At 45.9% G+C, this 25,730-nt stretch overlaps 3 protein-coding genes across 5 annotated transcripts in view; 1 reads left to right on the top strand and 2 right to left on the bottom strand.

Moving 5' to 3' along the window:
- Positions 1 to 6,731, bottom strand: part of apbb2a (amyloid beta (A4) precursor protein-binding, family B, member 2a) — a 33,876-nt gene extending 27,145 nt beyond the window's left edge. The window contains exons 1-6 of one of the 2 annotated variants that reach the window (XM_084009269.1): positions 6,500 to 6,731; positions 2,530 to 3,836; positions 1,595 to 1,803; positions 895 to 1,050; positions 444 to 529; positions 257 to 317 (exon numbers count right to left, since the gene is read on the bottom strand). In XM_084009269.1, coding sequence (XP_083865395.1) covers positions 257 to 317; positions 444 to 529; positions 895 to 1,050; positions 1,595 to 1,803; positions 2,530 to 3,805 — 1,788 coding nt within the window. In that variant the 5' untranslated portion in view covers positions 3,806 to 3,836; positions 6,500 to 6,731. The remainder of the gene's footprint in view (positions 1 to 256; positions 318 to 443; positions 530 to 894; positions 1,051 to 1,594; positions 1,804 to 2,529; positions 3,837 to 6,499) is intronic. The other variant, XM_084009270.1, reaches the window with a different exon arrangement.
- Positions 6,732 to 7,149: 418 nt separating this feature from the next.
- On the bottom strand, positions 7,150 to 13,069 carry dele1 (DAP3 binding cell death enhancer 1). The gene is made up of 12 exons (XM_084009421.1): positions 12,887 to 13,069; positions 11,791 to 11,923; positions 11,265 to 11,367; positions 10,273 to 10,417; positions 9,899 to 10,108; positions 9,690 to 9,772; positions 9,470 to 9,563; positions 9,210 to 9,352; positions 8,935 to 9,093; positions 8,636 to 8,728; positions 8,138 to 8,291; positions 7,150 to 7,969 (listed from the first exon to the last, which is right to left on the bottom strand). The coding sequence occupies exons 1-12, from the start codon at positions 12,915 to 12,917 to the stop codon at positions 7,713 to 7,715; spliced, it is 1,605 nt and encodes a 534-aa protein (XP_083865547.1). The 5' UTR covers positions 12,918 to 13,069; the 3' UTR covers positions 7,150 to 7,712.
- Positions 13,070 to 14,772: 1,703 nt separating this feature from the next.
- bicc2 (bicaudal C homolog 2) lies at positions 14,773 to 24,711 on the top strand. Of its 2 annotated transcripts, none has more exons than XM_084009140.1 (19): positions 14,773 to 15,078; positions 16,305 to 16,351; positions 16,724 to 16,793; positions 16,910 to 16,989; positions 17,099 to 17,260; positions 18,007 to 18,060; positions 18,317 to 18,532; positions 18,631 to 18,882; positions 19,075 to 19,206; positions 19,506 to 19,695; positions 19,872 to 20,005; positions 20,102 to 20,307; positions 20,618 to 20,723; positions 21,109 to 21,148; positions 22,296 to 22,459; positions 23,179 to 23,395; positions 23,494 to 23,663; positions 24,004 to 24,103; positions 24,198 to 24,711. In XM_084009140.1, exons 1-19 carry the CDS (start codon positions 14,799 to 14,801, stop codon positions 24,326 to 24,328), a joined length of 2,751 nt encoding a protein of 916 aa, XP_083865266.1. In that variant the 5' UTR covers positions 14,773 to 14,798; the 3' UTR covers positions 24,329 to 24,711. The 2 variants fall into 2 exon arrangements, with proteins under 2 accessions (XP_083865266.1, XP_083865265.1); XM_084009139.1 differs by having other exon boundaries at positions 22,296 to 22,465.
- Positions 24,712 to 25,730: the final 1,019 nt, after the last annotated feature.

The following is a 25,730-nucleotide window of genomic DNA, read 5'->3' as shown; positions in this document are numbered from 1 at the left end:
TGAATTATCATCATCATCATCAATAAAGGATACATAAATAAATAGATGTATTTTTCTATATTGTATTTTTTTTCTGTTTAGTGGAACTTTTGTGTTTTTTAACCATCAGTGATACAATCCTAGAGCTTGTCTCATCCCTAGCCACCAAACAAAGATCTTTATGATTTTGTCCTGCAAAAAAAAGGCAGACGGATGATTGTTCTTTGCCTCAAACTTATTTCACACACAAATGTTAAGTATGCTGTTCTGATCTCACCATTGCCTCTGGATTGGAGAAGGTATTGTTGAGGTCCACGATCTCCAGCTGGGCCGGAGCGCTGCAGGGAAACGTCAAACAAAACAAATAGTCACAGGAGTCATATTTCCCAAACTAGAATATGAAAATACACACATGTAGACATGATACACATGTCTTCACTGTGGAGCAGGTCTATGTGTATTACTTGAGATTAAGGGAAGCATAGCGGAGGGTAGCCCCTTCAAACGCCTTCAGACTGGGATCTGGATAGACTGGATAGTCCTTCAGCTCCTAAAGCAAGACAGACATTCAGAGAGAGAGAGAGAGAGAGAGAGAGACATCAGACACTGCTGAGGGAATGAAGAAGATAAAACAACAGGCAGTTCTCATATGTATTTATACAATATATTTGATCTAATGTGCTTTGAGGAAAATTCTGCTTTTAACCTAATATGAGAGATATTCATCTGTGTTGAGTCTGCACCTCAGACTGACAGAGTACTGTGTTCTCATTTCCATGTGATGAATGTAGCAGTGAAAGCAGAGATTCATTGATTAAAGACAGCGTTGCAAAGTGTCACTCAGATGAACCCAACCTCGTCTAAAAGCTAGAAAAAACAAGCGAACACCTCAATCAATGTGACTCTGTGACTCACGTTGGCTGTGCAGGTGGTGGCGTTGAGATTTGGTCCAGAAAAGGTGACGTCATCGTAAGGGGTGGAGGAGGAGGAGGGGGAGGAGCCAGAGTGGGAGGAGCCAGAGGGGGAGGGGACCGGCTCCACCGAGCTGTCAGATATCAGACTGCTGGGGCGCTGTGAGGGAGAGAGAGGGAGAGAAGGATGAAGATAGAGAGACAGACAGATGTTATGTGAGAGAAAGAAGATTGTTGGTGATCAATGATCACCAATAGCTTTCCATTTGGACTAGTATTGAACATTTGACAGTTATAGCATCCAACCGTTGATGGTATGGAAGCTCCTCCCTGACCACAGCTACACAGAAATCACTTAAATTTACTTTACATTACTTTCATTCTTTAAGTAAATGCTATTTTCAAGATTACAATTTTAGGCTCTGTTTTATAAACAGGTGTTTTAGTAAATAAGCAAGTTTTCTTGCTGCTTCCGTCAGTAAATTAATTATTATTAGGATTCAATCTCATTGTTTAAATGTAGAAGAGTGGAGGAGAGTGTCATCGCCACTCAATTTATTTTCTTAATTTCCCATGCAGTATCGCAAAGCATCCCGTTCAAATTAAGTCCCACAGTGAATACACTTTAGCTTTGTACAAGTAAAGTTATAGATTTAAAAAGAAAGTTTGACCTTGTGTGTTTGAGGTGCATGAGGTTCTCTCACCTCGTTAGGAGGCTTGAGGGAGTCCTGCGTTTCCCGTTGGGATTCGTGCTCCGTGTCTGGCTCGTTGCTGGGAGAACTGAGTTGGTTGCCGGAGGCAACAGGTCGGTGGTACTGTGTGGTGCCAGTGGGGATGTGCCAGAAATAGATCTCTGATGAGTCTGAGATTTCCCGCCAGCCTGGGGGCAGGTCCCCTTCACTCCATACATCTGCTGATGGATGTGGATGATACAGAAACACATATTGTATATGACTGTATCACACAAACATAAACATATGCATGCTTGCACATTGGAGGTTAAAAGAAAATGATCATGACAATGTCACACGCACACACACACACACACACACACACACACACACACACACACACATATACAGACACACAGAGATAGTAGGGTAGATCTCAGTGATGGTCAGCCTGTCCCTACTTAGTTTCTGTTGTCATAGCAACTCTGGGGCTCATCCCCTGTAGTAGGACCCAGTGGGCAAACAGCATCTCTCCCTTCCTCTCTGCTCATTTCCTTTTTTCCTGTCGGTCTTCTTATATTTCTCTCCATACTCTCATATTATCGAACTATTGATTTCTACTCCATCCTTTGCAATCATCTCTTACTAAATCAAGCTCTGCTTTTTCCTTCCTTCTGCACGCCCTGCTAGCTGCAGTATCCTATCCTTCTGTCCATCCTAATGGCTCTCTGCACCATACGGTGGCTCACAGGGGTCTTAAAGGTTCCAGCAGTAGTGCTGGAGTGACGTGCTTGCTTAAGAAGAGGCTTTTGGTAAATGTCCAGATCAGACAGTCAGTCTGTAGGAGGCAGAAGGAGTGAGAGAGAGAAAGAGAGGGAATGAAAGGAGGGTGCAATAGAGGAGTGATTAAAGGCACAAATATGCAAATTAATTAACAAAAAAAAAGGAGAATCAAATGGAAGACAAACCTGTCTCCCGTGGAGTCTGAGGAGAGGGTGTCTCCTGGGACAAGGTGGTCCAGCTGGAGTCTTCATCCTCTGATGGAGTTTCAGGAGTCAGATCCATTCTTAAGCCCACTTTAGGGAGCCCAGCCTCTGGTTCAGGACCCGACAGGGCAGGGGGTGCCCGGTTCCTGGCAGGGGTGTTCCTCTCCGCAGCCCGGGTCTGCTTAGGGGAAGATGGCAGGTACTGCTGCAGGAACTGGTTCTCATTGTTGGGGTGCAGCTCCACTTTGATCACCCGTGGCTGGGAGCTCCTAGGGGGCTTTGCAGGACTACGTGGGCTCAGCAGAACCTGGGCACAGAGCTCCTCTCTGAGCTGGACTGGAGCCTGGTTCTGGTTGTCCGGGACCCACTCTGGGCTGTTGCTGGAAGAGGAGGACGTGGGGGAAAGCGGGGCTTCCACCACCACTGGTAGCAGGGGCTGCCTTGGTGTAGGTGTGGGGTCATCATCTTCTTCCTCCTCCTCCTCCTCCTCCTCCTCCTCCTCCTCCTCCTCCTCCACCACTGGCTCCACCTCTTCCTTCTCTTCCTGGCAGGTCTGCTTGCTCATGGGCTTCTCTTCCTTCTGGCTCTCCCTCTCCTTGGCAGGGCTGGGCTGCTCCTTCTCTGGGGAAGGCTGCTGCTTCTTCTCCTCCTTCTCCTCTTTGTTTCCCCAACTGAGGTCCAGATCCCAGCCCTTCCCATGATACTCCAAGAAGCTTTTGGTCCTTCTACGGAAGGGGGGCAGCTGTGAGTTGTCTTTTCCTGATTCTAGCCAGTCAGAACAGGGGTTATTGATGAGATCGTTGTGAATTTTGCCCTCTGTATTCGCCCTGCTCAGCTCCAGCTGCTGACTCTCAGCTCGTCTCTGCATGTTGGCGCCATTCTTGGCCAGTTTGGTTGTATTAAACAACGCGGAGGAGGACGAAGAGGAGTAAAGGGCAGAGCTGGAGGAGGACTTGGTGGGGAGACCCCTCCCTCTGGTTACAGGTTGGTTTTTAGAGGACAAAGCCAAGTTGTCGCTTATCCCCACGGCGCTCCGCACACTGGGCATTGCGTACCTCTGACGGCTCCTTGGCAAGGTGGCCGAACTTCCGGTTTCCATGGACTCCTTGATGACATCTCGACCGAGCAACTGGTTGTATGACGAGCGAAGGCTGAGGGAGGTGGGAGGGGTGGTGGAGGAGCCGCTGCGATTGGCCAGGCCCACGTTAGAGGGGGAGGAGCCAGAGCGGGAGAGAGGAGGAGTTTGTACTGACGTCATGGCTGACTGGAAACACACTGCTGTAATAGAGCTGATGAGAGAAGAGACACGCAGTCAGAAGTCATGTAACAACTGATGTATAAACCAATGTGCTTCACAATATAGCCCAGCTGATACATGTTTATATATCAATATTCTTATTTTTTTTTCCTTTTACATAAACACATAACATTGAACATTACATTTTTGATGAGAATCCTTGAAACCGGATTAAATTCTAACAACTGTGAGTGAGTCTGACTACAATAACAAGCTTTTACATGCTGATTTATCCGCTAACTATTGATTGGTCACTGTAGTGTATTTTTAAAAGCTTTGTTTCATATATGACCTCTAAACTACTATAATAAAATATTTGTTTTAAGATAATTTCTGTCCCAAGTACTCTCTGGGTGTTTCCTCTATGTGTTTCTCATCACAGGCGGATGACATCATCAAGGTAAGACTTTCAGCGACGTGTCACGCATTTGCATTTCTGTGATAAATCAGACAAAAACATCTTCGGCTGCAGCTCAGTCTGTCTTTTATTGATACGGTGCTGATTATTTTCCAACCTCTTTTACACTCTGTTGAAGTGTCATAAAAAATAAAAAAAACACTGCATCGACGACGTGAAGCTGGATCACATTTGCATGATAGTGGGAGTGAGTCAGACCCTCAATGTATTCATCCAGGACTGACACTGAAAGGCTGAGCAGTAAGCCAGTCAGTGGGGAGGAGAAGTGGCAGCCAGCTCCTGCTAACTAGCTAGCCGTGTCTCTTTTATCTCGGGGTGGATCAGCCCTGTGATGCTGAACACAGACGGATCGCAGCAAAGACAGCAGCGCAGAACCTTTGTGATTTCAAAACAGGCTACATAAACATGTATATATGGGTTGCATCGCTGTCACTTCTATTTTGAGTGATCTAACTCGGTTCCAACCCTGAAACAACTGAACACGGAAAAAACATGCCCAGGCACGCAATCATAATGTATAAACATCCTCTCACCCAATCACGAACACACACACACAAACAACGCTGCCGTCATCACCAGCACCTTTTCCTCAGAACCATGGAAAATACAAACGCAGCAGATTTTAAAGCACGACAAGATCTTGGGAAAGGACAGAGGCAGGTTTTTAGGAGAGAGCAGAATCTCTGGGGAGTGCACTTTGTGCATGCGGGGCCCCTATCCGCTCCCCTCTGCCTGGCTGGTTGTCGTGTTGTCCCTCTGCCACCGAGCCAGACGACCACAACAACCTGTTTGTGCCGAATCAGCGTTCTCTTCCTGTGATCAGACACAAACACAGAGTCAACAGGTACAGACTACCTGCACTGTGCAACGCGGTCTCTTCCGCAACCCAGCTGTTCTTAACCAGCGATGCTTTTGTCAAATACAGCTTCACTTTGTATGTTTCCCCCTTCATAAACTCTGTCTATAGGCTCAAATTCATACAAACATACAACATAAGATTTCAAAAATACCAAGCCAAAAGCCTCAAAAGCTGTGGAGCTGCACGCCTTCCATCAAAACAAATTGTCCCTTGAGACATTGAAGCCAAAATTCACAGCAAATATGATGCAAGACTCAGAGGATGAATTACACATCCTGACATAAACCCCCAAAACAGACAGGGAGTAATAAGCAAACAGAGTTTGTCTCTTTCTTCTATTTGAAAAATGAGCACACAAGAGTTTCAGAGAAACCGGATCTTCCTTCTATTTTCTTTCCCTTTCAACAAGGCAGCCGGATCTCCATTAGTTAAACAAAGTGGGGCGAAGAGAGGATGTGAGGGGAGTTGGGAGGAGAGAGGATGGTTATTAGAGAGGGAGAAAGCGAGAATGACACAGCAGTTTGCAGGACAGTGGGGCACGGTCAACACACACCGAGGTAGTTAAGCTGTTGTTCTCAATAGATCTGTTGTTGTGCAACAACAACAGAGGTCATTCATGAGGATGCACAAGATATTTGCATGCTGGCCTGGACATCAGCACATCGTACAGCCTGATAAATATAAAACAGGAATCATTATGTTGCTGCTCTTCCTCCTGTGTGACCATAAAAGCATCATAGAAGTCTCATAATAATAATACAACTTCTTGACAGACAAAACAGTCGTTTTTATCTGTCCCTGCTGTCGGCTCAGCCTGTATACAGATTTACAGACAGTGTTTCCTGAAGGTCACCCTAAAAAGAAAGATTCAATTCTTATCACTTCAAAAACAATCATATTCTTTGGAGTTTGGTGGTCAGATATCATCTAGATGTTGACAGAGATCTCGGCCTGCAAGAGGAGACCTAATCCTGTATCAACTTACTCCTTGTGATCTTGGCAGGCCTCTTCCCTCAACTCTGAACTGCAAACCCGCCGATTCAGAATGAAATGCAACAGATGAAAGCTCAGGCTGGGGAGAAAATGAACTTGAACAAAGTCGATGATGTCATGGGTGGAGGATTCTCGCCCCTCGTTTCTTGCTGCCACCCAGTAAACTCACTGACACATCGGAGACAGAGCCGGATCTGTCTTTAAAGCCACCGCGACGCCGAGGATGGAGGCGGAGATGCTATCATTGCGGAAGCAAAGCTGTCGATGTGTGAACAGACGCAGTAAATCTTCCGCTCTCCAGCCCCATCATCCTCGCCTCCGCCGCCGCCGCACTGGGAGGGGAGCGCATCTAATCGAGAGAAAGCATCTATTTACATCCACTCACCGCCTCGGGCAGCCTTTGGACCTCTGCGCTTCCCCTCCCACGACGACACACACACACACACACACACACACACGCCGAGGTCGACAGCTGCTTTTAAGTGGCAGTCCGCCCGTAGCTGCAGCCGGCCGCCCGTATTGGATCACATCACATCATCTGCCCTCCCAGCCCAGCTCGGTGCTCGCTGGCGGCCAAGCTGCGCTTTCTCTCTGCGCAAGAGGATCCCTGAGCGGCGCGTCGCCGCGGAGCGCTCACCTAGCCGGCCAATCACGGCCGCGGACGCAGAGGACGCTCGGCGCGCGGAGAAGGGACGCAACCCATAATACATCTACCGGCGGTGTCTCGCGACTCAGGTAATGAAATCACACATCATCGGAGGCTTACGTCATGCATTAGTCGGGAGAAATATGAATGGTCTGGTTCATAATGCTGCACCGGTGATCACATCTGAACTCAGGCAGTTTAAATTCGGTTAAATATTGGATGAGATTTAATCAAAGTAAAGCGAATGATGTTTTGTAGGTTAAAGTTATTATACAAGAGGACGAGTCCAGAATACAGTATGCTGCTTAATCTAATAAAAGTTACCGTTTTTGTTCTTCACTGAAATTTAACTGTAATTACAAAGAAACAAGACGGCCATAAAATTTCATTTTTAAGGATATTTTTTTAATAATTTCACTAAGCATTGACAACAGTACAACATCCTCCTCGCAGTGCATCATAATTCACATTAGCTTATAGTTTATAATGAACAATTCTCATAATAAAAATGCATTTCCCTTTTGTCCTTCACAACAGTACAGTAAATATTATTGAAGGTTATGGTAAGACACTCATTTAAAGCATTTTGTCCGTTTCAGCAACACAATTTACTGACACAATTTATAACAAACCTCCTACATTAGAGAAATGAGAAACCACCTGAGTTTCTCAGCCCACTCAAAGGCACCTCGAACATGTTTTCTTACTCACAGGAGAACTTATATCAGAGAAACCACATCACTGGTGAGAAACCAATAATAAAAAAGTGTTCATATATCACTCTCCACATCATATCTTAAGACCTTGTATCCAACATCTCTTTCAGACTTATAAAACACCTTCAACACACACGCACACTTGACCAGGTATAAAATCTATTAACTCTTATGCAGATTTCACAATATGTACACATTTTGACCTTTCACCCTTCACCTGTGCTGACTCAGGATAACTATCCAATCCCTACAGTCCACTGGCAGGCCCCTCCCTCAGTGCTTTGAGGATGGAGGCGAAGAGGCATGGATTTCAGTGCCGGCGGGACGCACAGGCTCCCCGTGCTCCAGGAGTGAGGCAGGAAGGGAAGGGTGACGGGGCGACCGGTGGAGGGCGGGACATGGGTGGCCAGAGAAGAGAGCGGCTGCTGGAGCCGATGGTCAGCTGCAGAGAAACATGGGGATGAACGGATGGAACGCAACGCTGCATCTTGTGCTGAGGAGGAGAGGGAGACACGGGAGAAATCAAACGCTCATTCTCACAGACATCGTTACTGCCGTCTTGGCTCATTAAAGGCTTATCGCATGCAGTGTCATTACTAACAAATGCAAAAAAAAAATGACTCATATGAATGTGAAATGTTCCATGTGTGCCTCCCCTTACCGGATGTATCATTAGGAGGCTTCAGTAAGCTCTTAGCCTGCTTGTTGCCTGCTTGAGCGGCTCGTTTGTAGTATTCGTTGGCTGTCTTTAGATTCTGCTGCACCCCAAAGCCGCTCTCAAAACACTGACCCAGGAACAGCAGAGCAGTGTCATCCTGCACACGTGAAAATATATAAACATATGACTTTGGCTACTAAATCAACTTAAGAGTCACTATTCAAAGATGCACAGCCATTCTGTGTGGCTCAATACATTAATCAAGGCTGTAGCTCTGAAGTTATGTGTAGCAACAATAATTGACAGCATTACTTCAGCACAACTGAAGCAGAAATTGCTTAAGTATATAAGAATTAATAAGTGGTGAATATCAAAAAGCAGGAGACGGTGGGGTATTCCCTGCTGCCTAATACATAATGAGATGATACAGTGGGAGTGGAGATGAAATCTCAGCGATAAAGCCATAGATAAAACTCGAGAAGCATCTAGAAGGGCACTCACTCCGCTCTCTGCTGCCATCTTCAGGTACTGGACAGACTTGCTGCTGTCTCTCACCGGCTCCTGAGTGTAGGCCGAGGCCAAGCAGACCTGAGCCTGAGGAGGGAGAGAAACTGACAGTTGGTTCACTTCTGTAAGGAAACACCAGCATAAAGTGACACACACAACACACACACACACACACACACTATGAGGAAAAGCACCTTTTATTATTGCAAGTATTGTTAAACAGTACTTGAATGAACTAGAGTTGTGATGAATTAGTATCAAAGAATTAATAACATTTTGTCAGGATTTCATACCTTGGTGAGTCCAGCTGCAGCAGCCTGTTCTAGTAAGTTTATGGCCATGTTCACTTCCTCTAAACTCTGGTGCCCCCTGCTGGTCAGGAGCAGCTTTGCATAGCGGTACTGAGCCTGTCTGTGACCCCCAACTGCTGCCTGCCAGTAGTAATACAGAGCCTGGAAAAGAAAACCCATGAGAATCATATCAAGACTTCTGATATAGGAGAAGAGTATGATGAGTTTTAGAAGGATGAAGCCCTCAAGAAAATATAGGGTGCCGTCTTGATTCTCACCTTGTCTCTGTCCTTGCTAACTCCTCTGCCTTTCTCATAGCACACACCCGTGTTGAACTGAGCCTTGCTGTAACCCTGCTGAGCTGCAGCTATAAAGCATGTAAAAGCTTCCTCGTAGTTTTCACTCTTGGCACTCTCTAAACCTGCCAGACACAGAGAGATGAAGATATTCATACAGAAAAACAAATGTTGGTTATTAGGCAAAAAGCTGCAAGACAAAAATAATGGATTTAGAGTGCAACTGTGTCAGCAATCATTACCAATAATGTTGAGGATAACAGGAACGCTGGTTTCTCCCACTTGTCGGAGATTACGTGCTGCTCCTGCTAGCTTCTCCTCATCAGATAACATGTCCTGAAAACACAGAAGAGGATAAAAAAAACTACAATCAAAATGTGATGACCAATCAGTCAGGCCTTTGCAAAGATAAAGAAAAAAATGCAGCTTTCTTTAAAACTAAAGTATGTGTGCTTCCTCCACCTTGTCATTAGCATCTTGTGTCTCCGTGTTGTCTCGGTTGGCATCATTCTGCAGAGGACAGGAAGCTGACAGGAGGGATTCCTCTGTGAGTGAGGCAAGAGAAATGTTTTGTCTTCCTGCTCCCGCAAATACTAGGTTAACAGATTTTGGCATAAACACTATTTTTGAACAATATTTCAACTATAACTACCACAGAGCACAGAACAAACCGGGTAAAGGGGAATCCTGGTTCAGGGGTGCACTCTGTTGGTCAGCGATGACGCAGTCAGCAGTCAGGTAGTCCGGCTCACTGCTGCTGTGAAGACTGGCTTCACCTGAACTGCTGCTGCTACTCTGAACCTGATCTTGGCTCTGTCTCTCTGGCACCCCCTGCAGGCAAAACACACTCCCTCCTCTGGGCAGGACATCTCGTCTAGACACTAAAGAACCCAGACAGACGCAACAACACAAAGTCATCAATCTGATCACACAAGATTAACAATTAAATGTTGATTATCCCAAACTATCTTGGCAATAGAGTTTGCCGGCATATGAAAACGTGAATCATGATGGATTATGGATGATTTAATTTAATGTGACTCACAGATCTCCAGCAGAATGCGGTAGCCGCACTTCTGCAGAACAGAGGGTGCCGCCAGGACTCCAGGGATCGGACTCGGCTCAGTGCTCGAGGAGAACTGGGAGTGGATCCTCCTGCAGATCTGCATGAACAGAACTGCTGCAGCACCCTGAGGAGAAGCATATCTTCCTTCATTCACTTCTACTACTGTCATCGACATACTGTACACCAGGAATGGCCAAGCATGTGTCATGGGGAGCCAACAGTCTCTGGATATTCACTCCAAAACTCGAGACACTACAAGCCCTCCTTTAAGTAGAGGGGAAGAACTCATCAGTCTGTGTGTTTGCATGCCCACAAAAGCAGGCAGAAATCCCATCTATAGGCAACTCCAGTAACCTGCCTGGGATGAAAACAGGCACACTGCCGACTCCCCGTGACACATTCTTGGCCACCTCTGCTGCATACTTTATCAAGTAGTAGTTATCAAGGGAGACCACTAAGTGGTGCTAAAGGAAAGAATCAGCTAGTTGCAGATGGAGAATGTGTGGATAAGCAGTCTATGAGAGCGACTGTGAACCATATCATGCTGAGTGCTATCTCACAATTAGGCATGGCTGGGTTGCATTTACTTTTCCTTGAACTTCTATTAACTATTTTGATTCCTTTGAAAATTTAAGGTTTTAAGTTAAATAATCCGCAATTGGGAGTGGAAAACAGTGTTTTGTACACTTATGGAGGTGGACTTGTTGCTTTTGCTGCTTTTCTTCTTGTCATGAAGGTTGAAGTGGGTTAATACCATCATAGCAAGCTCTAAATCTTAAAACTAATAGCTGTCAAATAGTAGATGGAAGCCAGGCCATCATGGACTATTTCTCTTATCAGTCCAAACCCTCGGAGCGGAGACTCTCCGTATTACTTTTAACAACAAAGACTGGACGTCACATACTGGACTGGACATATGAGCAAATATGTGAGGTCTTTAACATTTGAAAATATAACATCAGAAGACGAACCAATCCCACAGCATCCAGCGCTGTGTAACGTGGAAGCCCAGAGTAGCCAAGATGAAATGTCCTTCGTTTCTTCCTCCTCTCTCCATCCTCCTCTTTCTGAGAGCTGAAACAAAAACAGCACAAACAAAATATATAATCTACATATTATATTGTATAAAGGCATCACTGAAGTACGCTGCTAAAGGCATGTGTTTTTGTGTCTGTGCCCACGACTAATCCTGTTCATGCTTACAGGAGATGCTGCCAGATGATGAAACAGGCTGTAAGGGAGGCAGCGAGAGCAGGTTCAAAGGAGGGGTAAAGGAACGGGAAGAAAGGAATGGGATGAGGGTAGTTCTGAGGTCTGACATTAATTCAAAGGTTTTCTTTTCATCAGCTCATAATATGGTCAGGTGTTTGAGGGCAAAGGAGTTGTGAGATCAAAGTGAGATGCTCAATTATTTTATTTTCTATTTTTCTAGGCTTTTCTCAAAAGAACTGGAAGAAGCCTGAAGAGCGGAAGAAAGGATGGAGGTGTGGAAAGTACCTGCCGTCAGAGGCGTGACGAGGGGTAGAGAGGACAGCTGAGCTGTTGATGACCTCAGCCTCCCCCAGTCCCTGAGACTGCCCCTGGTTCTGGGACAGCCTCAGGGGGGCGTTGCCATGGCATCGCTGCAGAACTAAGAAGTGATGGGAAGACAAAACCATTAGATACATGGAGAAATAGAACATAAAAAATAAAAAATTAGACATTCACATCCAGTCTTTACATTCCAGGGTGATGTATAAGGTTCAGCTTCTTCAAAACCACTTGACATACAAGAGATCTGTCATTTTCTTAAAAAAAATCCCAGGAAATTTCCTGAATATATGACACACATGTTTAAGCAGTTGTATATTTCCAAAGGAGTTTTTCTCCATTCAAATGAAAGTAAAGTAAAGTTATATAAATATTAATTGATTGCTCATTTAGCATTGGAACTTTATTCTCAATTTATGTGCAAGTGTATGCAAACTTCACAAGTTTGAACAAAGTGGAACTGATCATCTAGAAGTGAACGCTGCCTCACCAAATTAATAATACCAAATTACAGAATAATTTTAAGGAACAAAAGTACCAAACCAGTAATGTAAAGGGGCACATCTGCAGTATCAAAGTCCTGAAATGTAATATAGTAATAATAAGTAATATATAATGTGGCGGATTTGACATTGTTCTGTTTTACATTTACATTTACATTTAGCAGACGCTTTTGTCCAAAGCGACTTACAATAAGTACATTTGTCGAAAGAAAGAAACCACAACATATCATTGCCGATTGCCTGTCACTGTGTTTAAAACATAATTTGCGAGGAATATTGATCGAAAGTTCGAGAAACCGGCTGACACAACGGGAGCATGAACTTCACCTGCTTTTAGACCAAAATAACCCGGATGACGGTGTCACTTACACCGACAGAGCAGATACTAAAGCAGCTGTTTAACGACGCTATGTGAACTGACTTCGCTGGCTGTTTGCTAAGCGCGATGTGTAACGTGTGAATCACAATAAACAACACGTTTATATCTCAATAAAAGCCACACGCTTAGTCTTCTTGAAGAAACATGGCGTTGTGTAAAGTGTCAAACATGTTTCGCTCACCTCTTCCAACAAAACCTTGAACTCTCCACATGGTTCGTCTCTTTTTTTCTTTCTTACAGCAGCTTTAACTGAAAAGTTGTCTCAGAAAAGGCATGTTTAGCTTCTCCGGGGGTCGTCCGGCCCCCATGAATCTCGACAGATGCCGCCCCTCACTCCAGCACCAACTTGGCTGCTGATAAATAAAAAAACTGTCACGAGATATGTCGGAAGAGGAGCCAACCGGAAGTGCCGCAGAAGAAGCGGATTCACAGGGTCACAGCGCCACCAAGCGGTGTGGTGGAGATAAACGTCTCAGAGCAGAAAAGTAAATTTAGAACAAGGTCCGTATAATCCATAAATATAATATTATATATATAATAATACTGTTGTTGGATATATGCTGTTGGATGCTCCTCCCAACTTACATCTATCTATCTATCTATCTATCTATCTATCTATCTATCTATCTATCTATCTATCTATCTATCTATCTATCTATCTATCTATCTATCTATCTATCTACTTATCTATGTCTATCTGTGTGTATGAATAAAAGATTCACTCATGGGTCCAGGGGTTGATTTTGTAAACCACCCACGGCTCATCAGCCACCCAGCGGGAAGGTTTGGCTTTTTTCTTTGGCCGGCACATAGATCAAACAGTGACGCACGCACGACTCTTACTGGAAACATGCGCTCTTGTAGTCAGATGGGGCTAAACAGGGGGCTGGAGGGAGGAGATCTGCTGTTGTAAAGTCAGATTTAACTTGGAATAATTCACCCCTTGACCAGTTGCCATGGTGACAAGTCATTATGTCTTTCACTTACCATCATCCTCAGGCAAATAAGTCTAGCCTGCAGTAGTTTGTAATGTTAGCAAGATCTCTGTGCTGCCAAACGATATTTGCTGATTCGCCTGAGGCCAATTTCTTCTGGGCAATATGGGAAACATTGAGTTGAGCTGGAAACAGAGTCCCGCCAGACTTTACTAATTGAGCAGTTTGTGTTGCCCCATGTTTCAGTCTGTACTCAAATTCTCAAGTTTGGGAAATTTAAAGCAGGGAGGGAACTACCAGAAGTACCAAGCGATTTTTGAAACCTCACTTTTGTGTTTGTGTGTGTGGGGTAACTTTACCATTTCTCTTCTCACTTCACACATTTCTGGCTGTTGGCTTGTTGTGGGAATCATTTACTCAAGTATACTTTTCTGAAGTACACATACTTTCATTGAAAAGAAGGTTTTGAATGCAGGACTTTTCCTTGGAATAGAGTATTTTATTTTTTATCCAAAGTGTTCACCTCATCCACACAAACACCACACACTCACTGCTGCGATACACTCACTTCACTCCCCTCACCCCGATCTCTGGAATGTCAAAGCCTCTCATTCAGAAGAAGGGGATGGAGGGCAAACACGGAAGGACGTGCGTGGGGAACCCAACGGGATGATCCGTTTATTTTGTCAGCTGTGTGTGCTGGTGTGAGGAGCTTTTTTTTTTCAGTCCGTGCGAGTGAAATGTGTATCTTGTCTTATCATAGGCCTTGACTTTCTATCCACATAATCTATGGACATTGACCTGAGTATTACAGAGGATTTGTTGCAGCGTGAGCCTCGGCTGAAGTTGTAGATTTTTGTTTGTCTGGAGCCTCAAATTGAGAAGCCTGAGTTATAATAAAGATTTGACTCTCCGTAAACATCTGTGGGCTGCCTGGCCATAGCTGTGAAATCCCCCAAGCCTCAGCCGGCGTGAAGAAAGAGAGAAAGCGTTGGATTTGTGTACTAAATTAAGTGAAGGGGGCGGGGGGATTTAAAGAAAGGACACAGGGGGGTGTTTCTTACCCCTCTCTCCCCTTTTTCTCTCTGTGCTGGTCTCCTTGGTCACACACACATGCACACATCTTCACACGAACACTGACGAGGGCTAAGTCCTGCTATGGCCACCAACGCCACGGAGGAGACCTCTCTGCTCCCGGCCCCCATAGCACACCGGCAGCCTGACGTGGAAACTAGCGTAGAACCCGGCTCAGCAGCGAAGCCTGAGTCCAGCGAGGCCCGACGTGAAGGAGAGGAGAAAGAGGATGAGGAAGAGGAGGAAGGCGGTGGAAGCTCTGTGCCTGTGAGGCAGGAGAATGCTAGAGGCCAGAGTTTGGACCCAGACTGGGTGGAGGAGAGGTTCAGGATCGACAGGAAGAAGCTGGAGAACATGTTGTATGGTGAGTGAGCTGAGATGTTCATATGGACCTGGACTCTTTGGTTTTCCACTGGTGCTGTTGTCACTTTACAGTCTTCTCAGGCTGCTTCGTCTCTGAACATCACTCTGTTTCTGATGGCATTATTAATATTATGTTATTTTACGGTGTTGTATACGTGTCTTCGTGTGCACATCTTGGACTGCCTGCCTGTGTGATGTTTGACATGAAGCTGTGGAGGCAGATCCTCCAGGTGGGCTCTTCCTCACAGCCTCTGTTATCTACCTGACCCCGTGTGCCTGTCAGGACCTCCAGCTGGCTGCATCCTTGTTGTCACCGCCGGTGTTTCTGCCATCCACTAAACCCCCGTTGCTGCATCACCATGATTTATGACCTGCAATGGCTTATGCATTCAGAAGTCTTTCTTGCTATTATCATTCCTGTCTGGGAAGCAGAGGTAACTGCCTCCGTTAGTTATCGCCGCTTGGCAGGTTTATGACGAATGCATCCCCCGTGTTACTGGGGAGACTGTCTCTCTCTCTCCTGTGTGTTCCACGGCTGCAGAGAGACCAACGTCTGTCTGTTTGTCCTTTTGATGGGAAAGCTGGAGGGAGTTCAGTTCCGATGACTGTGGGCTGTTTTAACGTGTGTCAGTCAGGCACTAAATGTTTTATCTCATCCCTTCAGGTGACGACCTGTCAGGCTGTACTTCAGACAACACTGATAGGCTGAGGAGTGCTGAACTTTTTTTTTTACTTATTCCTTCTTGTAGTTGTTATTTCATTTTTTGGTCAAGTGGGAGGTCTTTGCGTCAGCGAATGCCATTGATGTGATTAGTTGTCTCTAGGCTAATTTGTGGTCGCCCCCCCCAACTACCACCCTCTCTCTCTACCCCACACTGTTCTCTTCCCATTCCTCAGCTCTGGCCAGCGTAACCCATAGTGATGAGGGGGGCGTTCCCAACCCCCCCGTCCCTCCCTCCCCTGTAAATGTCACCGTGGAGCGATGGCCTTTTAAAATTGTTTATGTTCCCGGCAACCCCTTGTTCCAGTTGCTTGGCAAATCCTGGACGGGTCAACATTTAAATGTTGACTTTACACACATGCTTGATATTGAACACTTGTGCTGTAAGCAGAGGGCTGCTGTGCTGCACAACACACAATGGGACACATCACAGGAATTTTTTTAAAATGTCTGTTTATATTTATCTAAGTCTGTTTTTTTTAATGTTTGTTTGCTATGTCTTTCAGCTCCAAAGCATGGAGATGGTGAGACAGGAGAGGAATTTTTCGAGAGAGTAAGTAAAAGTCTACAGCAGGAAACTTTTTATTCATAAATCTAATAAAAATGAGCTGCCCTCCTCAGTGAAAGCCACTGATAACCAGGAGTGCAAAGACACTCCCGGTTAAATGCAGCTTAGGAATCAGCGGGAGCATCCCTGCCACCGTTGTAATATTTGTTCCATGCTCTGCATCCAGTGATTACTGGTTTTATGGAGGTGATAATCGCAGGCTTTGAAATGCAAATGGGGCTTTGTATTGTTAAGAGATGTGCCGTGAGTCTGGATGTCTTTATGTGTGAGTTCCGATTGTATGTTTTGTGATTCGTGGCATACAATGAGAGCTCTGTCTTTTCTTCTCACCCTCTGCTATTGTTTGTGCTTTCACAGGTGATGAGAGAAACTGACACTCAGGTGAAATGGCCATCCAAGCTGAAGATTGGAGCCAAGTCAAAGAAAGGTGACGCCATATGAGTGCTCTTTATTTCCTCTCCTTCCTGCTACAGCTGTTTCCATGCAACCATTGATTCAGTTATTTGAATGTATAACATAAACCGAACGTCTATTTCCATCTAGATCCACACGTGAAGGTGGAAGGGAAGAGACACAATGTTTTGGAAGCCAAGAAGAAGATACTAGAAGTGCTGGAAACCAGGGTGAGGGACTCTGGTACTTGATTTACATACATCTCTAATTTGCTTAGATATTTATATGGACATGAAAAGTAATCTGCATAAATGACATGGCTTTTAATATAAAATCCAGGTCAACAAGGTGACACTAAAAATGGACGTGGCCTACACAGAGCACTCCCACGTGATTGGGAAAGGTGGCGGAAACATCAAAAAGGTGATGGAGGTCACGTCTTGTCACATCCATTTCCCCGACTCCAACCGCCACAATGGGACGGGAGAGAAAAGCAACCAGGTAATTAAGGCTCGAGACACCATAGCAGTAGTTAAAGGGACTTAGGGCAGGATCAAGAAATAAGACTCAACAGTGACACGACGGCCGTTAGGGTAACTGCAGCCATCTGCCAAGCCGGCGCGGTAGCGCGCACGAACTCTTCAGTGCAGCTGATGCTGTGACACGGTTATTTATTTACTCGCTGTTTACGTGACTGTTTACTACAAGCCCTTCGCACATGCCTCCGCGGAACTACGTTGGTAGCATACATCTGCGAACAGCATCATGTCAAGCGACGAAGTAAGTAAACAAGTGTTTATTTTAGTGTAACTTTAGGAAGACGAATTGCCGCTGATAAAACCTTCGTTTTCTTCTTGGTATTACTTTTTAGTGGACTTTGTGTGGTGGTGGGTCGTTTTCCGGCCGAAGCAGAGTCCATTACTACACATACAGTACTTGAGTCCACCGCGCTTGTCTTCTTCTGGTCTCCAAGCCGTCGAGTACGCGCATTCAGCGTCATTTGACGTCACGTCCGCCGGACTGCGCGGGAAATTCGGACCACGAATTGCAGTACATCATGCAGCACACAGCCTGTTCAAGGCAATGGGGAGATATGTGTGTGGTCTCATTCTTTTTGGTTTTGAACGCTTCATCACCCATTAGCATTAAAAGACTTAAAGTGAATGTTTATTTTTTCACAAATCCTGCCCTAAGTCCCTTTAAATGAGCCACTAACTAATAATCATTTGTTTTTCAACTTTTTCCAGGTCTCCATCGCTGGACCCATAGAAGGAGTGGAGGAAGCCCGGAGGAGGATAAGAGTGAGTGGTCAATGTACAGTCTGAGCAGAGACTGCCCAGGATCAATTTTTATTTGTCTCAAAATGCAATTTCTTCACTCCTGTCACGACACGGCGATCAATAGAATGATTAATGGAACGGCTGGCACAAAGAAGACAGGTGTATTTGTCAAAAAGCCACCGTCTGTCTCATATCTCTTTATTTCCCCCCTCCTCTCTCTTTGTCTTCTCCGTCACACTCTTCCCCTTGTTTTCCCGCCCAATCTTCCTCCTCCCAGGACCTGCAGCCGTTGTCCTTGACCTTTGACCTCCCAGTCAGCATGGTGCCCCAGGCTCTGCCAGATGCGGGCTCCCCACTCATCCAGCAGGTAGCGCAGACTCTGGGGGTCAGTGTGAGCTTCAGGGCCGTGCCGCCTCATCCTCAGACACAAGCCAACTTCTACGAGAGCTGCTGCAGCGTCTGGGGCCTGCAGGGCAACGCAGCCGCTGTCAAGGTTAGTGGCAAACACGTTACAGTGTATGTACACGTGAGAATGAGGCGTGGCGTCATGTACAATATCATGTCGTGCATGTATGTGTCATCACCTGGCAGAAGGCGACCTGCATCCTGATGGATCTTCTGCTGGGGTCAGAGGTCACAGGCGGTATAGTGAGCAGCCAGATGGATGTCACCTCCCAGCAGCATCTCTTCCTGTTGGGGCAAAACGGAGCTCACTTCCTGAGCGTCATGCACCAGACCCAGACCCAGATCATCCTGCCAGACCTCAGTGCTCCCCAGAGCCCCCCGTCGCTGCTGATCCAGGGCAGCCCAGACGGAGTCTGTCTGGCTCGGCAGCAGCTCATGGTACAGCGTTTCCGTTTTGTCTGCGTAGATACTGTGCTCAAGGAAAAAATCCTGAGAGGTGGCAAGTGCATTTGTTTTGTCTGATCTTTGTCGGCTTGCATGTGTCAAAAAATGTGTTCTTCATTCTCGTGTTTTCCGAATCTGTTGCTGTTTGACATTCCGTGTGGTATGTGTCTTTGTGTGCACGTCTAGGACTGTCTGCCTGTGTGTTTGATGTTTGACACGCGTGAAGACGGGGAGGCAGATCCTTGTAAACTGGCTCAGATGATGCAAAACCTGGGAGTCTTCATAAGTGTGAAGCCCAAAGTAAAACAGACCAGCAAGGTACAACTCTATCAGTGTAGCTTTGCTGCTTTGTCCCCGTTAGGCTCGACCCGCCCCTATGCAAAATCACATGGTAATTCTGTTGCCCACCATCAATCTCTTTAAAATCACTTTCATTCCAGGACTTTAGACCTTATGATTGCTTATCTCATATGCATTAAATACATGAGAAATGTATAAGAGATGTCTACTAAAATATTCCTTAAAATTTCCCCTTTGATTTGAATCCAAAACCCTCCCCCCGTAGTCTCGTATGCTGTGTGTTGAATACTGATGTGAGAATCTGTGAATTTATCAAGTCAGTGGTGGTGAAAGGTCTGGAAAGGAACATCTCCTGTCTGTATGAGGCCCGCCGTCTGCTCCTCGGGTTGGATTCCTGTGAGACTGCCAAGGTAACCGAGATGACCCCTGACCCTGCGCTAGCCGGCAGCGGGCTCACCAACTATTGGCTCAACATGTTGCTGCAGCAGCTTCGTCTCTCTGAGCAGGGTGAGCATGCACACGTACGCTTCTCTGGAGGCCTGTTTCAAAACGTAGTTTTACATGCAGTGTATGGAAACGTGTGGGGATTTTTAAACTTGTATCTGTTTTCAAAGTTTCCCTCTTTTATTCAGTACAACCTGATATGATCTTTACTCACCATCATGTGTGATCTTTTTGATCAGGCTCTGTGCCAGCTCCCTCTCCGGAGGTGCTGACCGGTACTAAGCCTCGCCCCTCACCTCCACCGGGTCTCACCCCTCACTCTGACGAGGGGAGGACGGGACTGAAGGGAACAGAGAGCCGGCCCCTGGAGAAGGTTTGTCACTGTTTGCTGTCAGTATAAAACAAATAATTCCTAATAAATATACCTCAATAGAAAACACTGAGCATCAAATCCTCTCCTCGCCTTCAGATCCTAGAAAACGAGGACCAGTCTGGCCAATCAGAGGACGAGAGCTCTGCGGTTGGGCTGATGTCGTCGTCTGAGGTGTGTGATGCCGTCAGCAGCATCGGCAGGATGGGATTGATGGGACGGAGGGGGAGTCTGCAGGGTCCTGAACTTACCAAGGTTTTTAACCAGGCTAGACGCCATTCAACAGGGCAGGCATTAACATACAGGTGAGCATTCCCTGATTAACAACTGTCACTGTTAAGGAAAATAAACCTCATCTGTATTTCCCTTTTGTCTTCCTCTGTGCTTTTGCGGTTCTCTGGAATAAAAACTTTCTTGCAGTTTTCTTGGAGCACCTCTCCCTTAATAAAATCCATAATTTTAAAGCATCATAACACTGTCTTCGAAACTCCCCGTAGTGTTGCTGTTGTTGCTCCAGGGAAAGAAAGTGTTGATAACCTCTCAAATATTGGACACAGCAATCACAGTTTAACCCGACCTTATCTCCCTGTGTGTTCTTGTGGGGTTTCGTGCCAGATTGCTGAACGCAGAGATGGAGGGAGGGAGGAGTGAGCGGAGGAACAGCCTGAGGAGAGAAGTGATGATGACTCCGGATGTTCGTGCTGACTCATCCGAGGCTGAGGTGAAGAAAAACAGCAATTGATGGTCTCTGTTTCCTCGTAGAATGTTGCACTGCATCTATTGACAACCTTATTTGGCTGCAACGAAATCTCAGCGGAAATACAATCAAGTCTTATTTTATCTGTGACGTCATGTGACCTATTGATTTGCACATGCCCGACCCTGGCGCAATTTGATTTAGAGGATTGATTTTTGTGATTGTTGCTCGCTTCATTTCTTATTTGCCACTTCTCGCTCCCAAAGGTTACCCAGCGGAGGATTAACAAGTTTACCTCCACAGCAGCAGGACGTGTTAGGTCCCCCCTGCCTGTGCTCAGTAACCAGAGAAGAAATAATTCAATTTCATGCATTATTTACCCTCTCCATTTCCTGTTTGTGCTTTGTAGGATTATGACTATGAGAGGAAGAAACTGCTGGCAACCAGAGGTTAGTGCTCCTAAATGTTTAATATTTCCTCCTGCCTTGCTGTGATTTCAGCGATGTACAGGCTTCTGCAGCAACAATAAGGCCACTGCAAAGCAAGCGTTTCTTTTCCTTATCGATCTATAGTTGCATTCCTGCTGATAGATATATTAAAAACAGTATTTGCAATACTTATTGTTGTTTTGTGTGCCCAACAGCCAACTATATGCAGCCAAACTGTTGGTTTTGGAGCTGAACTTGATACAAATTGGAAAAGTACTTTCACTCAGATCCTCAAGCAAGTGACATAGTTTGCTGTAAACGTGCACCATTATAGTCACGTTAACACATGTTTTAATACCATATGATCACCCGAGATAATGTAGCTTATTTGGTTTATTCAAGTATGTTATGGAGGCAACTCATTAATATCCTGAGCAGAGGCAGGCTTTTGATATAGGGGCCCCATTTTCAGAGCTGCTCACTGCCAAGACAGCTGATGAAGGGGACCTGTTTATGAGCTGCAACGTGCCAAAGTTATAATAGAGTGGCCCTGGCACTCCCACTTGTTTCACAGGGGGGCAGATACACAATGCAGATAACACACACACGCATGCAGACTAGACACACACACACACACACACAGGAAACAGCACCTCATCGATCATGCAGAATGAGAGATACTGGGAAGCTCTGCAGCCAAATGGTACTAAATCCCCTCAGTGTTTCTTTATGGGATTATGAATTAGCAGTTTGAATGGGCCATCTGCCTCACAGTCATTAAGACCCCCATATGCCAGTATATGAATGGGACATTTACTCACACAAACACACACACACATACCACACAAGTGGCAACCCACCAGTTATAATCCTATTGATATCACGCTCTTTGGAGTGCTTTGACAGTTTTTTTTTTGATCACACATGGATGATGTTCGACACTGCCAGAAGAGGCCCGGGGTCACTTGTTTGTCACTGGAGAGGGTGTGTCCGTCTCAGCCATTTGAGTTTTATTAAGTATGCCACATGCTGGCAAAGAGAGGCACTGTTTGGGATGCATTATTTAACACCTGAACCCAACCATTAGAGGAGACAGGGAAATCCATATCACCATCTCAGCAAAAGTCTGTATTTTCCTTCCTGTTTGTGTTTGTGTGTGTCATGTCAGCCATGCAGAGGAAGCCCGTGGTCACAGAGGTCCAGACGCCCACAGACACCTGGAGTGGCCTCGGCTTCTCCAAGTCCATGCCGGCCGAGGCCATCAAAGAGCTCCGCAACATCAGCCGACGCAGCTACAAACCCTACCTGAGCATAACCAATGGCCAGCAACAGGTACAGGTGAGCGCCATGGCTAATGCAACGTCTGGCAGGTTCATTTCGATTGTTAACTTTAGGTTTAAGGCTCGCCTTTAGCGGAACTGGTTTTGTGCTTTTCAGCTGCCAAAGCAATCTATTGTTGCAGTGCAGTAAAACGAGCACCCACTGACAAATCCTCACTTGTTGCTCTAACAGTTTCGTGCATTTATCTGACTGTGCGGTAAGTACTGCCAATTTGTGCGCTGCCTTACTGATAGCATCGGCTCAGTCGAAGGAGCCAAATCTCAGCAGCCTGTTTACCTGAGCTTCTTCAGCTCATCTCCCCGGCTCTTAAAAGCCTCCCGAACGGCCTCCCTCTGACTGCTCTGTAGCCTGCGAGGGGGAAGCTGACTTACTTAGGATAATAAGAGCAAGAGGCATTCCTACAATAACTTCAATAATCTACTTAGATCCAGCTGGGAGGAAGCATTTTCTACGCCCACTGCATGCAACTATCACAGGTCAGCCAGCAGGGGCAAATGAGCTTTCTTATTAAACCTTTGGATCTACTGTCACTGAAACCCTCTCACACAACAGAACATGTGAACACCTGTAGTCGTTTGTGTTATGACCTCTAGACTTAACCGAGAGAAGAGATGAAAGTAAGGGGAAAGTGACAGAAGTGCGAGGTGCTGCTGGATGAAAGAATCAGACGTTCATATTTAATGCTGTTTGAATCTCCGTCTCCTTCTTAGTCATGGACTCCTCCGATGGGAAAGCTGTCTAATGGGAGCAACTGTGACAACTGGAGGGACAGACGTGGATCCACATCTTCATCCTTTCCCGTCTCATCCTCCTCCTCGTCCTCCTCGTCCTCCTCCCCGTCCTCACCCCCGTCTACTTTCCCCTCATCCACCCCTTCCTTCCCTGCCTTTACATCCTCAATAAGTAGAAGCAGGAATGACAAGCCCGGTAAGTCTAATGCCTGTTTTTAAGCTCCATGAATCACAGTCACTTCCCCTGCGATGCCTTTATCCTTTTCTTCTGAACACTGACCTTCGGTTTTCTAGCTGAGAGCTTCTCGAGCAGCGGCAGCAGCTACTTTGAAGGCGTGTGTTCTTCCAGGAGGGCGTCAGCCTGCAGTCAGCGGAGCCCCTCCCCCCAGATGATCGATGACCTGCCTGAGCTGCTCACCCAGCTTGGCCTGACCAAATACATTGACGTGTTGGAACAACAAGAGGTAAACATATAGTAGAGAATTCCAACGAATCCTTCTCTGATGCTTATATTTGGACACAGTTATTAGTGTGTGAAAACACACATCAGATCCAAAGCAGGTGAAATTGATTCACAATCACTTAAGCTTCCTAAACGGACAGATTGAGCTCCCTTTTTTTTTCCTGTGATGATTCAGTGTTCCCTTCATTTTGTGAGCAGTGTACATTTGCATCATCACATCAACACATGCAACCTGTCATGTGGAAACACATATATACACAAACAACTCACGTCTCCCAGCCTAAAGTGCTGTGCATCATGAATGAGTACTGTGATGCAACTTCTCTCTGTACTCTCCGTAGATCGACTACCAGACGTTCCTCAGTCTGTCTGATGAAGATCTGAAGGAAGTGGGAATCTCCACCTTTGGAGCCAGACGCAAGATGTTATTGGCAATCTCAGGTGAGAAACGTGATGCCCTCCATTTGTTAACGCGGTAGGTGGCACCAGCTCCCCGTCTCATGAAAATGATTGAGTAATTTATCTTCCCATTCAGACCTGACCAAGTGCAAGAGGAGGCTGTCAGATACTCCCGCGGTGAAGCCTGGCTACCTGGAGGGAGGCGCTAGCGGTCGACTACCGCCGATCGTGGATCTAGAGGTTGCTGCTCAGAGTAATCGCTGGTGAGAGGAGATGCCCAGCAGCCCTGAGCTCCATCCGAGCGACGTGGAGCTAATCAGCCTCTTAAAAAAATGACACAGTGATGCTTAGCAGAGCTGAGGTCCAATCGGCTTGTTGTTCACCATAAATGAATGAGCATGAAGTTGAAAGAGCAGCAAACATATGTAAACGTTTGAGTCCAGTGCCTTTAATTTACAGCCATACCCCAAAGCTTTTTTATATATAAAATCAAGACAAGGAGGTCTTTCCTTCCAACTGGACGTTTTGATCCTTTGTGGTGTCTTTCTTATGCAAACTATAACTCTGTTTTGTCCATGTTAACTGTAAATAGATTTACATTGAACTGTACTATGATACTGATGATAAATAAGATGTTGCCGTTCAGGTTTTATTCATCTCGACTGCATTTTTTGGGGGTCAGACTCTTACCATGACCTTTGACCCTGTGTCATTTTTTATCCAAAAGCACCTGTAACTGTGAACCCGGTCCTCTACTCAAAGCCAGGACCAGACCACCAGAGGGCACTGGTGTCACACACTTAGACATTCAAGTCACATTTGTGTTGCATGAAAAATAACTGACTTGTTTCAGACTGAAACAGCATTAGAGCTCCTGGTGGACGAGGTGGAGCAGCGACAATCAGATAGGGAAGAAAATGAATTAGAAAAACGTAATAGGTAAATGCATTTATTGGTGTGAGGGTAATGTGACACCTTTTAATGTGGTTTGGTCTCACCTGACCGCTCACCTAAAAGTTCCAATTTAATTTATCACTGTTGACAGGTGTGAAGCCACTGGAACCGCTTAGGAGTCGGTTCATTTATTTAGCAGAGGACTACGCCCAACAATTTAGTGCTATCGGAGGGACCTCACTGGCGGAGCAACAACAACGGTATGATCTCTCCTTGAATTTTACAAATTTGGAAACAGTTGGTTACCACATCGAGGCGAACGATCCAAGAAACCCACACTGGGGGGGTCACAAGGGGGTCTGATCTGTTCAGGCACTCGCCAAGCTGGCTGGTGCAGCGGCAGCCGAGCATGAAAGAGAGCGCGGGTGGAAGTGGTGGGCTGTGACAGATTAGGGAGAGATGATCCCCACTTATTACAATGTCTCTGCCAATTACATAGATCCTAAAATCTGGTCCTCGGGCCCCGGAGCACTGCTGGTTAAACGTAGTCCCCTGTGGTTGCAGGTCTAAATCGGTCCTTGATCACACGGCTATAGGATGAAAACTACCCAAGAGCACCAGCAGCACTCTGGACCTCGAGGACTCTGGAGAGCCACTTGGACTTTTCACCTGCTAAAGTGGCAATCCTGGCACGTGGCCAAGTTATATGATAGGCACGCAAAATGAAACCATGAGCAGATTCCATTTGCAGCCTGGTCTTTTTCATTTAAGTGGT

Source organism: Eutrigla gurnardus (assembly GCF_963514095.1).
Source record: "Eutrigla gurnardus genome assembly, chromosome: 5".
Classification (NCBI taxonomy): Eukaryota; Metazoa; Chordata; class Actinopteri; order Perciformes; family Triglidae; genus Eutrigla; species Eutrigla gurnardus.
The sequence above is the reverse complement of the archived record's forward strand: the minus strand, read 5'-3'. Positions and strand labels throughout refer to the sequence as shown.

Excerpts from the sequence above, each read along its gene's own strand:
- bicc2 (XM_084009139.1), top strand. The coding sequence starts at position 14,799 with ATGGCCACCAACGCCACGGAGGAGACCTCTCTGCTCCCGGCCCCCATA. Across the intron at positions 16,352-16,723 it reads GAGAGGAATTTTTCGAGAGA|GTGATGAGAGAAACTGACAC; the intron begins GTAAGTAAAAGT and ends GTGCTTTCACAG. Across the intron at positions 16,794-16,909 it reads TGGAGCCAAGTCAAAGAAAG|ATCCACACGTGAAGGTGGAA; the intron begins GTGACGCCATAT and ends ATTTCCATCTAG.
- dele1 (XM_084009421.1), bottom strand. The coding sequence starts at position 12,917 with ATGTGGAGAGTTCAAGGTTTTGTTGGAAGAG. Across the intron at positions 9,353-9,469 it reads TGTTATCCTCAACATTATTG|GTTTAGAGAGTGCCAAGAGT; the intron begins GTAATGATTGCT and ends TGTGTCTGGCAG. Across the intron at positions 8,292-8,635 it reads AGATGGCAGCAGAGAGCGGA|GATGACACTGCTCTGCTGTT; the intron begins GTGAGTGCCCTT and ends TCACGTGTGCAG.